This window comes from Coniophora puteana (assembly GCF_000271625.1).
Source record: "Coniophora puteana RWD-64-598 SS2 unplaced genomic scaffold CONPUscaffold_9, whole genome shotgun sequence".
Classification (NCBI taxonomy): domain Eukaryota; kingdom Fungi; phylum Basidiomycota; class Agaricomycetes; order Boletales; family Coniophoraceae; genus Coniophora; species Coniophora puteana.
Genome location: NW_006913061.1, coordinates 604980 through 617558, shown reverse-complemented (window position 1 = coordinate 617558; position 12579 = coordinate 604980). Strand labels below are relative to the sequence as shown.

At 50.6% G+C, this 12579-nt stretch overlaps 5 protein-coding genes across 5 annotated transcripts; 2 read left to right on the top strand and 3 right to left on the bottom strand.

Annotated features, from left to right (window-relative positions):
• Positions 1 to 353: 353 nt before the first annotated feature.
• On the bottom strand, positions 354 to 2350 carry CONPUDRAFT_126691 (uncharacterized protein; the record flags this gene model as incomplete). Its single annotated transcript, XM_007772501.1, has 2 exons — positions 798 to 2350; positions 354 to 729 (listed from the first exon to the last, which is right to left on the bottom strand). Coding segments are annotated over exons 1-2 (1914 nt in total), but the record flags the coding sequence as incomplete, so codon positions are not given.
• Positions 2351 to 3071: 721 nt separating this feature from the next.
• On the top strand, positions 3072 to 4993 carry CONPUDRAFT_138211 (uncharacterized protein). Its single transcript, XM_007772500.1, has 3 exons — positions 3072 to 3246; positions 3540 to 3648; positions 3785 to 4993. The coding sequence occupies exons 1-3, from the start codon at positions 3204 to 3206 to the stop codon at positions 4743 to 4745; spliced, it is 1113 nt and encodes a 370-aa protein (XP_007770690.1). The 5' UTR covers positions 3072 to 3203; the 3' UTR covers positions 4746 to 4993.
• A 682-nt stretch (positions 4994 to 5675) lies between these two features.
• Positions 5676 to 7044, top strand: CONPUDRAFT_91325 (uncharacterized protein; the record flags this gene model as incomplete). The annotated part of the gene is made up of 8 exons (XM_007772499.1): positions 5676 to 5736; positions 5793 to 5914; positions 5969 to 6127; positions 6176 to 6254; positions 6307 to 6426; positions 6485 to 6669; positions 6728 to 6742; positions 6793 to 7044. The coding sequence occupies 8 exons, from the start codon at positions 5676 to 5678 to the stop codon at positions 7042 to 7044; spliced, it is 993 nt and encodes a 330-aa protein (XP_007770689.1).
• Positions 7045 to 9013: 1969 nt separating this feature from the next.
• CONPUDRAFT_166796 (uncharacterized protein) lies at positions 9014 to 10114 on the bottom strand (the record flags this gene model as incomplete). The annotated part of the gene is made up of 5 exons (XM_007772498.1): positions 9014 to 9321; positions 9402 to 9561; positions 9614 to 9781; positions 9839 to 9960; positions 10016 to 10114. 4 exons carry the CDS (start codon positions 10112 to 10114, stop codon positions 9459 to 9461), a joined length of 492 nt encoding a protein of 163 aa, XP_007770688.1. The 3' UTR covers positions 9014 to 9321; positions 9402 to 9458.
• A 1901-nt stretch (positions 10115 to 12015) lies between these two features.
• CONPUDRAFT_155635 (uncharacterized protein) lies at positions 12016 to 12295 on the bottom strand (the record flags this gene model as incomplete). The annotated part of the gene is made up of 2 exons (XM_007772497.1): positions 12016 to 12176; positions 12232 to 12295. The coding sequence occupies 2 exons, from the start codon at positions 12293 to 12295 to the stop codon at positions 12016 to 12018; spliced, it is 225 nt and encodes a 74-aa protein (XP_007770687.1).
• Positions 12296 to 12579: the final 284 nt, after the last annotated feature.

Here is a 12579-nt window from a genome sequence, read left to right as displayed (position 1 = left end):
GTGCCCGAGAAGCCAAGTATCCGAAGACGAGAATGACAGTCTGAGGTTAGCATCATCCGGCACGTCCGTCTCTGACAAGCGCCTATCAAAGATCACTGTCGTATCCGCGATCTTGCGGTCCCTCTTCACGACTGTAAGCGTTCGAAGCCTCTTGCTGTACCACGCCAGACGTATCCCATCCGATGAGATGGCAATTGAGCTTGCACCAGGTGTCTCCATCGTCAACACGACGTGATTTGAGAGAAGCCAGAGCTGCACAAAGTCCTGGGGTTCCACGTACGACCAGCCATGGAACGCAAGGCAAGACGAATCTCGAGAGAAGTAGTAGCGGACGATGTAGGTTGGGTATGGAACTGGTTTCGAGGCGATCATCACGCCTGCCATGACGTCCCACAGCTCGACTCGACGATCTTCGCCACTCTCATGCCGCTCCACTGCAGCCAGGCGCCCGTCACAGGAGATGCAGTGCACTTCAGAGTCGGGAAACTCGATGCTGCGGAGCACGGAGCTCCAGTGTTGGTCAAGGCCTTCTACGGCGATGGTGTTGGCGCTCGCGATATCCTTCGAATACACCTGTCGGAGCTTTATCTTGGTGGGAGATAACGCTAGCGCAGTATGGTAGACGTGTAGGGAGGATTGTCGGATGGGCTCGAAGAACTCGTTCACGAGTCGGTAGGCGTCGTATAAGAGATCGACGACAAGATCCCCTTCGGATACAGAGTTCCACGTCTACTAGTTCGAAGGATTAAATGCGGATCAGAATATGTTCTACGACGAAGACATACGTGAGCGCTTACTTGGAGTCTCCCGATAACTCGCGGGAGAGTTATAGTACATGTGTGCAAAACATCAAGGACCGAGGCCATTTCTATCCAACAAAGCAGGTCCTCCTGGACGAACGTGAGGATGAGTTGATACAGGCGGTCGTCCTGCGTGGCTTCGCATAAATGGTCTAACCAATGGGAGACAGCATATGCTAGTGCAGGCGCAATCACCGCGTCGCGTCTAGCGGAAAACTCGTCGACCTCCGCGTGCAAGAGTGAAGGATTGCCAAGTCGACAGACATCTTTGGTTAGAGAACGTCTCATCAGCTCGAGACAGGCGTGAGCAAGGCGACAGTGGGCAGAAGAGGGAGCCACATAAAGGTGTCTGGAACGTGTCTTGTCCCAGAGGAAGTCTCGAAGGGAAGTATGGTACATCGTGACAGGGTTGCTAGAGTCTGTGGGAGGGACGGAAACGATTGCCGCCATCGAGTCAAGAGTAGGACGGACATCGTGATTGATGAGAGAGACTATGTCATTAACAGACATAGATTTGCGAAGCGATAAGATGAGGGCGAGGAGAGACGGGCACGCCGAAGGATGCCCGGAAGATTCGATAACATCATGGTATAGCTCATCGATTGACCTCATCTGTTGTTTTTGTAAAAGAGCATCTACGAATGGACGAAGCTCAGACGAGCGTTTCTGCTTGAGGAGCCTGACCACTGTTGCAGCGACGATGAAGCGATGCGAGACTTTGTCTACTAGAAGAAGGGTGTCGGCTTCGGACGGCGACGGATAGGGAACAGGGAGTGAATGGCGGCATTTGATTTCGTCAAAAGATGATCGGAGGAAGAGCTCGATATCTGCTTTGGAGTCAAAGTCCTCCATGCAGATGGAGAAAACCGAAGAGGAATGCTGCATGATGTTCTTGATGTGGAAGTAAGGGCGGCTGGTCATCACCACATGAAAACTTGGTGCGCCATCCTGAAGTGCCTCAGTGAAGAAGTCGACCAGCTGATCGACGTGGTCGTATCCCGAGCCCTCGCACTCGTCAAGGGCGTCGAAGAGCAATATCATCTTTTTCCCTGTGCCATCCCAGTATCGCCTTAGAAACATCAGCGGTGCGAGAACCAATTGCGTGAACTGATCGTGTCGTGACCGCTCTGACTTCAGCAGTGTAGGATCATTGGCGATGGCTCGGATAACGAGGTCCTTGGCTCGAGGGTGTATAAGGCCTAGTTGGTAAGAGATCGTGAGCCAGAAACGAGCAGGCGTGTTACGGATCGACTGTCGCCTAGAGAAGAAAAAAGTGGCCGCAAGGGCATCGTTGCTACGGAACTCCTCGGCGAGTGTATGCGCAACTGCGGACTTGCCAGAGCCTGACTCTCCAGAAAGCCAGATGATTTTGCGCTCTTCGTGGTTTATAGCGTGGTGCAGCTTTTCGAGGAGATGCACCCGGGTCCCTGGGAGGCACCGAGGGAAAGGCTGCCGTTCAGGAGAGTCATACAGTGCGCCATGGACGCATTCATCTGCCAATGCCTTCCATGCTTCCCCGGGAGATGGGCTAGTCATGTCCTGTGGAAGCTATCAAGCGCCCAATAGTTAGCGATGGAGACTCCTGAGAGTTAGACTGCTACCTCGCTGTGTTTGAGCGCTCGCCAAACCGTTGGATGACGCTTTGAAGCGTGCTAAACGCGTCTTCGAAACTCCGCCGCGCGGTGTTGACACGAGCGGAGGTTTTTTGGGACTCGAAAGGTTTGTCGAAAGGTCTGTGGTTGTATGCGTGTATTCCCGCCAACAACCATATCAGTAAAACGTGAATAGAGTTGAAATGCTATCAGAATACGGGTTGGTGTCCCGAGAGTGCCTCTTTCATAGCCATAGTGGCTGCGCTCGGGGCCAGTGTCGAGTGGGTCTCGAGAACAGTGTAGGCCAGTTTAGGTGCTTACAAATGAATTTCCTACAGCTGTAATGACGGAGCATGCGTCGGCCACATGGTCCGGCGCCGCGGCATGTTTGTTTTGCGCTGCCGCACTCCTTGTTCCTCGAGCCTCGAGTGCGGCCCCGACCCCTCTGCACGCTAAAACAACCTCGCTAACGCACCCATTCACTCGCTCACGTCCCTATTACGACCTCACTATGTCTTTTTTCTTCACATTTAGTTTCTCGGTGTCTGGCCTCCGAAATCCGTTCTCGGCTGCAAGACAGCCCCGAATTGATGATACACTTCACCCGCTTCATCAAGCACATGCTTCCGCTAGCACCTCTGACTCTCTTCCGACCCCTCACATCTCCCGCAAGGATCTGCCTCCCGTCGCTCGCCGCCCCTCTCCTCTACCCACACCCTCCGCCGCTTCTCTCTCGCGCAAACGCGGCTGGGAATCCTCAAGTTCTTCTCCAAGCAAAGACCATCTCTACCCGCCAGCAAAGCATCGTGCCATGGAGGATTCACAACAAGATGTTGCTCAGGAGCCTGCTCTTGGTGCGTCACCCATTCTCGCGCACCTTTCCATTCGAAACTATGCTCTCGCACACACTCTCCGCATTTCTGATTGCACTCCGGCCACGTGCTCGCGAGTAGTTGACGTACAGAGAGCGATCTCCTGCGCTAACGAGTGTTTTCCTGTTCTATCCCCGCATTTACCTCCTTTGTTCTCGTCGTATAGGAGGACATAAACCGTCATGGCTTTGTCCCCTTATCTCTCACTTTCTTCATGCCTCCGACCATCCATCTCAACTCGACCGCGGCTTGCCTGGCTAACATCATTCGCTTAGATGAACTCCCGCCGGTGAAGCGGCGCCGTACGCTTGCTGGTACCATCGTTTCCACTGCTGTGAGCGCCGTCCTGATAGGGACCGCCGTCGGTCTGACTGCATATCGATTGTACGTCCTCATCACACATTTTCAAATTCTCCACCCATCATTCCTTATCTCTCGATGAACCGAAGAGCATTCATATCATTGCATATATGCATCAATATCCTCCCAAAATCAAATTGCTAACCAACTTTCGTCGTAGATGGCGCGACCGCGGACAGGAGTTCGCTATCGAGGCGTCTCCAGGAGAGGATCCGGAGGAGCCCCGCGAATCACATGAAGATTCTAGCGACATGGGTCCGCCCCCACCATACCACGCTGAGGATTACCATCGGTCCCGCGTTGCGCCTCCCTCGCCGAAGCCGCATCGGCGAGCGCAGGCACCGCACCACAGCAGCGCATTCAAGCGCCCTACCAACACTCAACGTCGACGCGTAGCGGCAGCGGGCCGCCACCACCAGGCCTCTGCGTCCAGTCAGTCGTCATATCTCTCGGTACCAACTCGTCCGGAGTTCGACTTCAGGTCTCAGCCCCTGTCTCGCGAGGGTGATGCTGACGTCGAGATGGACGTCGAGGGAGACGGGGGAGCCGAAGAAGAAGTCCAGCTGGACCGATTAGGCGCCCAGATGGAGGCGCTCCTCAACGCGGGTCGGGCCGCCCTCCGGTCGGAAGTCGTCGTCGCATCGGAGGATCCGCAGGACGCTGTCGACGACGGTGGTGGGGACTGGGTGGAGGACGAGCTTCCCGCTGCGGGTCCGTCGAATTTGCGTCGGCCGCGGTCGGGATCACTCCGCCGACCTCGTGCAAGTTCGGGGACAGCCATAGGCGGCTCTTTGAGACGCCAGCACCGCCCGCAGGAGCTGCGCCCGCCTCCGGCGTACTCGACGTTCAATCAGAATCACTCGACGCCCACTCTTGGTGGTTCCGTTGCTGGCCCCTCGTCGTCGTATGGCACGCCCTCGCCAACATCTTCCCCGCGATCGCGTACGTTCGCTGGGTCGCAGCCCGGTAGCAGCGTGAACGAGTTTAGTGGCTTGCATGCACCGTTTACTACGCCACCACGGAGAACCGCCGCGGCCGGCCGTAGCAACGACGCGGAATCTTGGGCAAGTCCGGAGCTGCGGGCGTCGATGGAGCTCGCGAGGGCGAGGTATCGAAGATAGGCCGGCTACTTCCGAGGTCTCTCGCCAAGGGTTTCATGTGTGGCACTATGCGGTTGGAGAATTACAGTCCTCGCGCAGTTGATGGGTAGATAAGGCAGAGAAGGACGAGTGTAGGAGGGTTGTAACGGTTATAACCGTGTTTTGATCTTGTTATTTGCACTTTTTATCGACTATACCGTGACACTAAAGGGGTGATACAGTATATCGGATTACAACCGAGAGGGATGGACGTCTGTGATCTTGTTTTACTGACTAGCTGTACTTTGTCACTCTGTCTAGCAATTGATACAACGCTCATCCTTATGCGTGCTCAAAGTGAACGATTTAATTGTACGCGCCCTCAAGCTCGTTGATCGGGGCCGCTAGAACCCAACCCTAACCTTAATACCAAACGCACAAACCAGTCCGATACCGCCTCCGGTATTTCCCGAGGACATAGCCCATCTGGCGGAACGCGCTCCACAGCTCGGATGAATCAATGACTTCCCACCTAAAAATAGCGTCTCTCCTAAGGTCTCGGTCATCGCTAGGTCAACGAATGGCAAACAAACTTCTGGGGTCTTTTGCTTTTGATGAAAAGCAAAGCTTCAGCGTCTTTGGGCATGGAAGGACCATCCGTTTTGATTGCGCAATTACTCGCGTAAATTTAGTTTACGGCGTAACGGATAAAGAAGTTTGGTGCACTTTGGATACTTATAATAAACACGTCCAATCAGTCACAGCTTTGGGACGCCGGCTCGAGAAGATTCCCTACGGCGATGATAAACGATGCTCCATGATGTTGATACATCCACACAGTAGATGTTCTATTTGATATCCACAAGCAGCTCATGCCCATAGCGTTCAGTCCATTCGCGGTGCATTCATCAGCACTGCGTTTGAGCGAATATATAGTGAACATCACTGGTCATCAGCATCCTATTCACGACCATGGCCCTGTCCATTCAACTTGCAACCTTGATATCTTTACTTGTGCAAAGTATTCTCTATGGTATGTCCGATAAGCCTGTTTCATGTGTCGTTCGAATGGATACAGAGGCGTTGCAGGTATTTTTTGCATGTTGTTCATTGCATCAACTTACGTCCTGAAACAACGTCAAAAAGCACATGTCAGCATAAGTCGTCCTATAGCCGTGGCAGGTCCAATCATGTTCGTGCTCGCATCTGCAGTAGGTGTATGTGTTAGTATCGGTACTTTATAGCTGACATTCGTCCCTTGTCAGCATATTGCCACAATCTTTGTCCGAATAGTCCAAGCCTTTATACGGGAACCGGACAAGACGGGACAACAAGCCGTACTCAATGCAACGAGCTCTGTATCTTACGTGATTAAGACTACGTTATATATGGCCCAAACAGTCTGGGTCGGCGATGGATTCATGGTGGGTATCGTTGCATGAGCTGCAAGTCAAAGTATAATCACATTACAGGTGTATCGGCTCCATATCGTCTGGAACGGCGATAAACGTGTGATGATACCAATGTACATTGCCCTCGTAGCGAGCATGGGTCAGTCACGTAGCACACCCCTTCAAACCGCATTATGACAGCGCTTTTGCAGCAACAAGCATCGCATCTCTTCATGCCTGTGCGACAGACGTCGTTATAGACGTGTTTGGACTGCAAAAATGGGGATATGCTACGTATAGCATGACCTTAGGAGTCAATTTCTCTGGGACATGTATGTTTTCCTGTCGCTTCTTGTGAATGATACTGTTCTCAGACTGTCTACTTGATAGCGTTAATTGCTGCCCGGATAATGTGGAATGAAAAGAATGTTCGAAGGATCACTGTTCAGGGTCAAAGTACGCTAGCAGCAGCGTTAGTTATCATAGAATCTGGGGCCATATACTCTCTTGGAACAATCGTTCTCCTCATCTTTTTCCGTTCGGGGAACTATATTCACTATGTCTTTGGTGAAGCGGTGCGTTTATAGCTACCTTTACCCTTTAACTGCATTAATCCTTCATCAAATGGCATAGCTTGTTCAGGTAGTGGTAAGTTCTCTAACTTGGCTGTACACCACACAGCACCGATACAGCATCAGGGAATCGTATTTTCCATGATCATTTTACGGATCGGTCTTGGAATGTCGTTTCAAGATACGTATTCGACAACACTGACCCGAAACCCCACTGGTAGGCCCTCAGGGGTAGGCCACCCATTGTCTCAAAGCCTCACTGTGCCGTCTCCTGCCTTGGCAATTAATGTATCAAAGGTCACTCATACTCACTCTGACCGAGGTTACACAAAAGATCATAGGTTGGCCGCTTCCGATGAAGCTTTGCAGTTATCATAAGAAGAATGCCACAAAGAAGCCTAGACTACAAATCATTTGTTTGTCGAATTAGGCGCATTCTTACGCTAAGCTTTACGAAATGTATATATCGTTTGTATTCGCCCTTACGACCGTATACGTGGCGCTTCTGGCTTCTCTCTCGGCTAACGCTATGCCCATGTATACGGCTAAGGTATATTAGCTTACTAGGTGCGGAACCCGTGGACAGCCACGGGACCGGAAGCCTCTAGTCGAGAATATTTACCTCTGCACTCCTGCCATCAGTATCAGGTCGAATCATGCCCAAGCAATAGATTATATATAAAGTTCTCATACTCCTGCAGCCTACAATTAAGATATGTGATTATAAATGCAACTAAAGCTGTTAACATCAATATTACAGTAATCACTGCATACGTCTATGATACAGACTGGCAAGTCCAAGAAATAAATGTCCTTGTGGAAGGTGGAAGTGCATAGTTCCAATGTATTTCCATCCCATATATTATCTGCACACATATGTCTCTGACGTATGTTGCCCGGGTTGCCTGTACATGCCTCAGCATAGCTATCCCACTGCAAGCATTTCTTAATTTGTTCTTAATCATAGCATGACCTTGTTGTTTGAATTGTTTTGATTAATAAGTTGAATACATCTACCCGGGTTTCAATAATCAGCTTCCCATTATTCGGAATCTTTATCAAAGATAATAAAGAAAGCTGCCTGTCAATGGCAGCTAAACAGCCCTGCTTTCGATAAATGTTCTCAATAATGAGGAACTAATTATTGAAACCTGGGTACCCACATTCACCTTATTATTTAGAATAATCTTCAAATGACAATACCACTGTTGTTGAGGAATGCTTGCAGTGTCCATTTCCCGGTTCACCTTTGATATTCACTTCTTCCTATCAGTCCAGCTCATGCATGAGCCCCCAGGCCACCCATGTATTACCCAGTTTACACTTAAAGTACATATCAAATATATCAATGCTGTATCTTGCGCGCGTATAATGATAGGCTATCTATACGGCACTGCGGACAATTAGCAATTGGATATTGAATATTGAATACTGAAGCTGAAGCGGCTTGAAGCTAGCTTGAGGTTCCAGCTCATGGGGACTCGAGGCCACGCGAGACGCGCAACAAATCGTGAGAAACTCATCCCAAAAGAGGCGCAGCACAAAATACGCGAGACGCGGCGGCAGAAGCAGCCAATCAGACGTCCGGTTTGTCTCTGGTTTGTCTCAGCCAATCAGATGCCTGTATTTCGTGGGAACCAGACCGTCCTCTAATTATATGTAGATACAAGACATGCCGTGCTCCGCTACGGCAAAATTGATGGCCGAAGACGTGAAAATCAGAGCATGTACTACTAGCGAACTGTTGTCTGCTACATGTGAGAGAATCAGACAGGTTCTAGACCAACTGGCACGGCCTACCACGTCACGGTGCTATGCAATCGAATCTCATCTGCTCCCTGAGTTTTCCAATATTGATAGTCGTCCTCCCCTGTCTCGGCAAGTCGGTCGGACCTGTCATAAGGGCTTGCACTTTGCAACCATGATGTATCAAACGAACAAAAACCTATTTAAGGTTTCCTGAACCTTCAGATCTATTAACCTTTGTCGGCAACACGATCTTTCATTGGGATATTGATGAGATTCAGGAATAGGTACCATCAGCAGAGCATCTCAACCGAAGTAAATGCCGGGGTTAGACTCATTAATCTGACAGAGTACACATATACATGCATTCAACGATTTGAAGAAGTAACAGTTAACTATCTACACACAACGGGAAATAGACTATGATCACAGAGCACAAAGATGGGCCCGCACCTTTGAGTTCAATAGGACACAGGTAGGAAGATAACGCGAGGGCGTACCATGAAGGAAGGTGCGAAAGTTGTAGTACATCATGTTAATCCTGCCTGAAGCTGAAGCGGACCATGCCGCGGCTACCATGTTCGTAGCATCAAATGCTGGTGTGGCAAGTAAAATAGTAGATAAATCATAGTATAACAGAGATAAGTATAGATGTAGTTATAGAGATGTGAGGCTCGAAGCTGGGGAAACTCTGGCGAGACGCGAGCGTGAGCGACGAACCCAGCGTCCCGCCAGTGCGAGTCTTAAGTCTCGCGTCAGCCTCCTTTTACCGTTATAAAAGGCCTGCTCCCAGGATGGTCACCGATGATGCGTCCCCGAATGCGTTCCGTGCAGGGGTGCATTGATAGACACTTTTGCGCCTCGCATGTAAGAATGCTCTCCTGGGTCACTGAAAGCGAACTGCAAACCCTGGGTGCGCGGCGCGCAGGGAAACGGGGTCAGCACGTTGTGACAAATTGTATGCCCGAGTGCGTGGCACGTTCACGCACCGATTCGCATGTTCAGACGGCAGAAAAGGGAGCGAGGGGTCTATCCAAGCCCAGCCATCAATGGGCAGCGCAAGGAGACCGGGGGACAGAGGGTGCTGCGGGTGTCAAGAGCCTGAATTGGCCGTGGCCGAACACGTGTTTACAGGGGGCGAGCTTGGTGCTGTGATCAATGTGTGAGCAGCGGGAGTTGGTACTCGAGTGAGAGAGCGTACCTGGGTGTGAGCTTGCTCAACTCGGCTTGCCGGTTTACGCGAGCAGGCGGATAGCGTAAGAGCAACAGCTTGGTCATGGTCAGGCTGGCCAAGGTGCCAGGGATGAGATAGGGCACACCGGGCGGCAGGGAACGAGCTGACCGTGGCTGAACATGAGCCCATGGGTGTCTGTGATGGACATTTTCGTCAGTGGGGAATGAATGGTGTTTGAGTGAGGGGGCGTACCTGCGAACCCTGCATCGGATGCAACGAGGGGGAGAATCTCGAGCAAGCTGGGAGTAGAATGGGATGGAGGCAAGGTGTTCTTCGCGAACATCAAGTGGAGTCGAGAAGAGCGCTATCGCCACCTGGGAGCATGCTTTCGTGAGCTGGTGGCCAAAAAGCGATAGATATGGTACGCACTGAAAACCCTGCTCCGTAGTCCTGGCGGGGCTGAAATAAGTGTGTGTAAACATTAGAGGACTTGGACGACATACCAATCGTGCGACTGCGAAGACCCATGGTGCGAAAATGGGGAGGGGAAAGAGGAGGGGAGGAAAGGATGGCGACGAACAAAGCGCCAGCTCAGGCCCAAGCGCTCAGGGACCATTATCTTATCAACGGGAGTACGGCCCAAAATGGTTGAGGATGTCCGAATCGAGAGCAAATCTGATCTCAAGGGGATCTGATCAAGAGCACAAACAAAAAACCAAACAAAAGCGGGCAGAAATATTGAAGATACGAGTAATGTAGAATTCACAGACGTAAGGCCGGTTATCCAAAACAGTGTACAACGACAATGTTTGATGTCTGCATAGTTGTGATACACGCCTTTCGAGTAACCCCATCACGTTGACTTCTACTACTAGCTTTCGAGCGACTGGTTCTCTAGAAAGGGGAGCTCGAGTGCATCCAGCTCGCATCTTAACTTTTCAGCAGTAGCGGGACGCCTCGAGCGAATTTAGCTAAGCGATATATCTCACTTTATCTGCGAGCTCACCTAACGTTCCCTTTCAACTGAGATCGTAACCTCGTCGGTAAACTTACTTGAGAGAAGAATAGCTTCACGTACCTTGTTCCGCGGAATGCTCCCTTCGCCAGCAACTAGTATCAGACGCGGATCTTCAAACTTGAGGAGAGTGTTATACGCATTACAGAGCACCCCGTATTCCTAAGAGGTGCACCCAGGCGTGACCTGATTGAAGGGGATTTCTGTGTTCTTAATTGGAAGACAGAATGAGCATTACCGCGCGCGGGTGATAAACCGATGCCGCCGCGGCGTCATGCTCTGATTCCAGTAGCTTTCTCGTAGATGCTAGCGTAAACTTGGCACAAGGGACGCTTTAGATGTTTTAATAGTAACTCTACCGCAGCGGCGTGCGTCAAGGGTGAAACTGGCTTGTATGCGAAGACCCGGCTATGTGTCGGCAAACGACGCCGGGAACGCCATGTGTATGTTCTGGAGCCTGAAACGCACTCAGAAAAAAAATTGCCCATTGATATAGCATGAATGATTACTATGACGAGATAATATCAGAGGAACTGCATAAGTAAAAAAAAGTAGAGAGGCGTCAAATGCAGACTAACCGTAATCCTCGCTGATGCTTCAAAAGCACGACCCCAGCGCAATGATCGTGTTTCTCGTGCTCCCGCCGCCCGTCCCATCCTTCATTGGCTCCTCCCTAGACTTGTAGACCCAGGCATCCTGAATATGAGGTAATATCACTGAGAGCGCATCTTAACAGTTCCCCTGTCAAGATCAGGACCTCTCTTTCGTTCATCAAGTGCCTCACACTATACCGAGTACACGTTCTCCACAGGTAGCTTATTCGAAGAGTATTTGATGGCAGAGTTATTGAAAGCGCAAAAGGGAGATATAGAGGGTGTCCTGTTGAATAAAGCGAGACGAGAATGACACGACGTCAGTCTCGGCGTCATGAGTAAAGTCACGTGCTCTCCGCAGCGCGCTGACTGAGGTTACTCCTGTTGTAATGAATTTAGTAGTCGGACGGCACTACACTTGAAACCGATGGCAAGCCGTGCCCATAGAATTCGTATGAGTAATCTAAAGTAGAGGAGGCCTATAGCCCCTACAAACTAGTAGTATAAATAATAGACGAACTCGAGCGAGAAATACTCAGCTCGCACTGCTCTCATCCGCTGTGTGATTCTCTCAACCTAAGTTGTCCCTAAACTCGACTCGCGACACTTCCTACGGGATTCACGGATGTACTAATGGTGCCCGAATCATTCATGAGTTATAGTGCATACATTTGTATACTACGCCAGCATGTCTTTACATTATGCTTGATGCCGAGGTCACTATCGGCTAAAGGAGACTAGTAATATTTGGAAGTTAGTTCGAGTGCAAGCCATTTTTAGCCTGTGGATTTGCGTGCCTCTTGAGCGCGTCGCTCATTACTCTAATCTTGCTCCAGCTTCTGGTGAACATCACCTGCGACAAGGGGTGCGCTACGCTCAGCGAGCTTCTGGTGAACATCTCCAGCAACTAGGGGTGCGCTACGCTCGGCGAGCTTCTGATGAACATTGCCAGCAACCAGCGGCGCACTTCGCCCAGCATTGTCTACGCCAAGGAAAGGGTAAGCAGCTGCTAATTTGTAGTGGAAATGAAACCTTACCTGTCGGTGCAGCGCACACGGCGCCAGCAAGAGAAATCAAAAGGATACTAAAGGTGAACTTCATGTCGAGTGCGTGCTCTACTCCTGCTAGTCAAAGCTCGCACCGTGTTTATAACAATTACGAAGAGTTCGTTTGATTGATCACACGTGATAGGACAGTCTATATTTAAGGCACTGGCGGAGTATCAGTACTTCAGTTCAGATGTTTCCCACCTTCCGGTACAAGGAGGTACACCGGACTCTTCCATTCCGTCAGAAACCCGAAACCTTCGGAGCAATTCCCACGTAAACAAACCGAACAATACGCGAAGATCACCATACTTTGTGGCGTATCGACTTGACCCGATG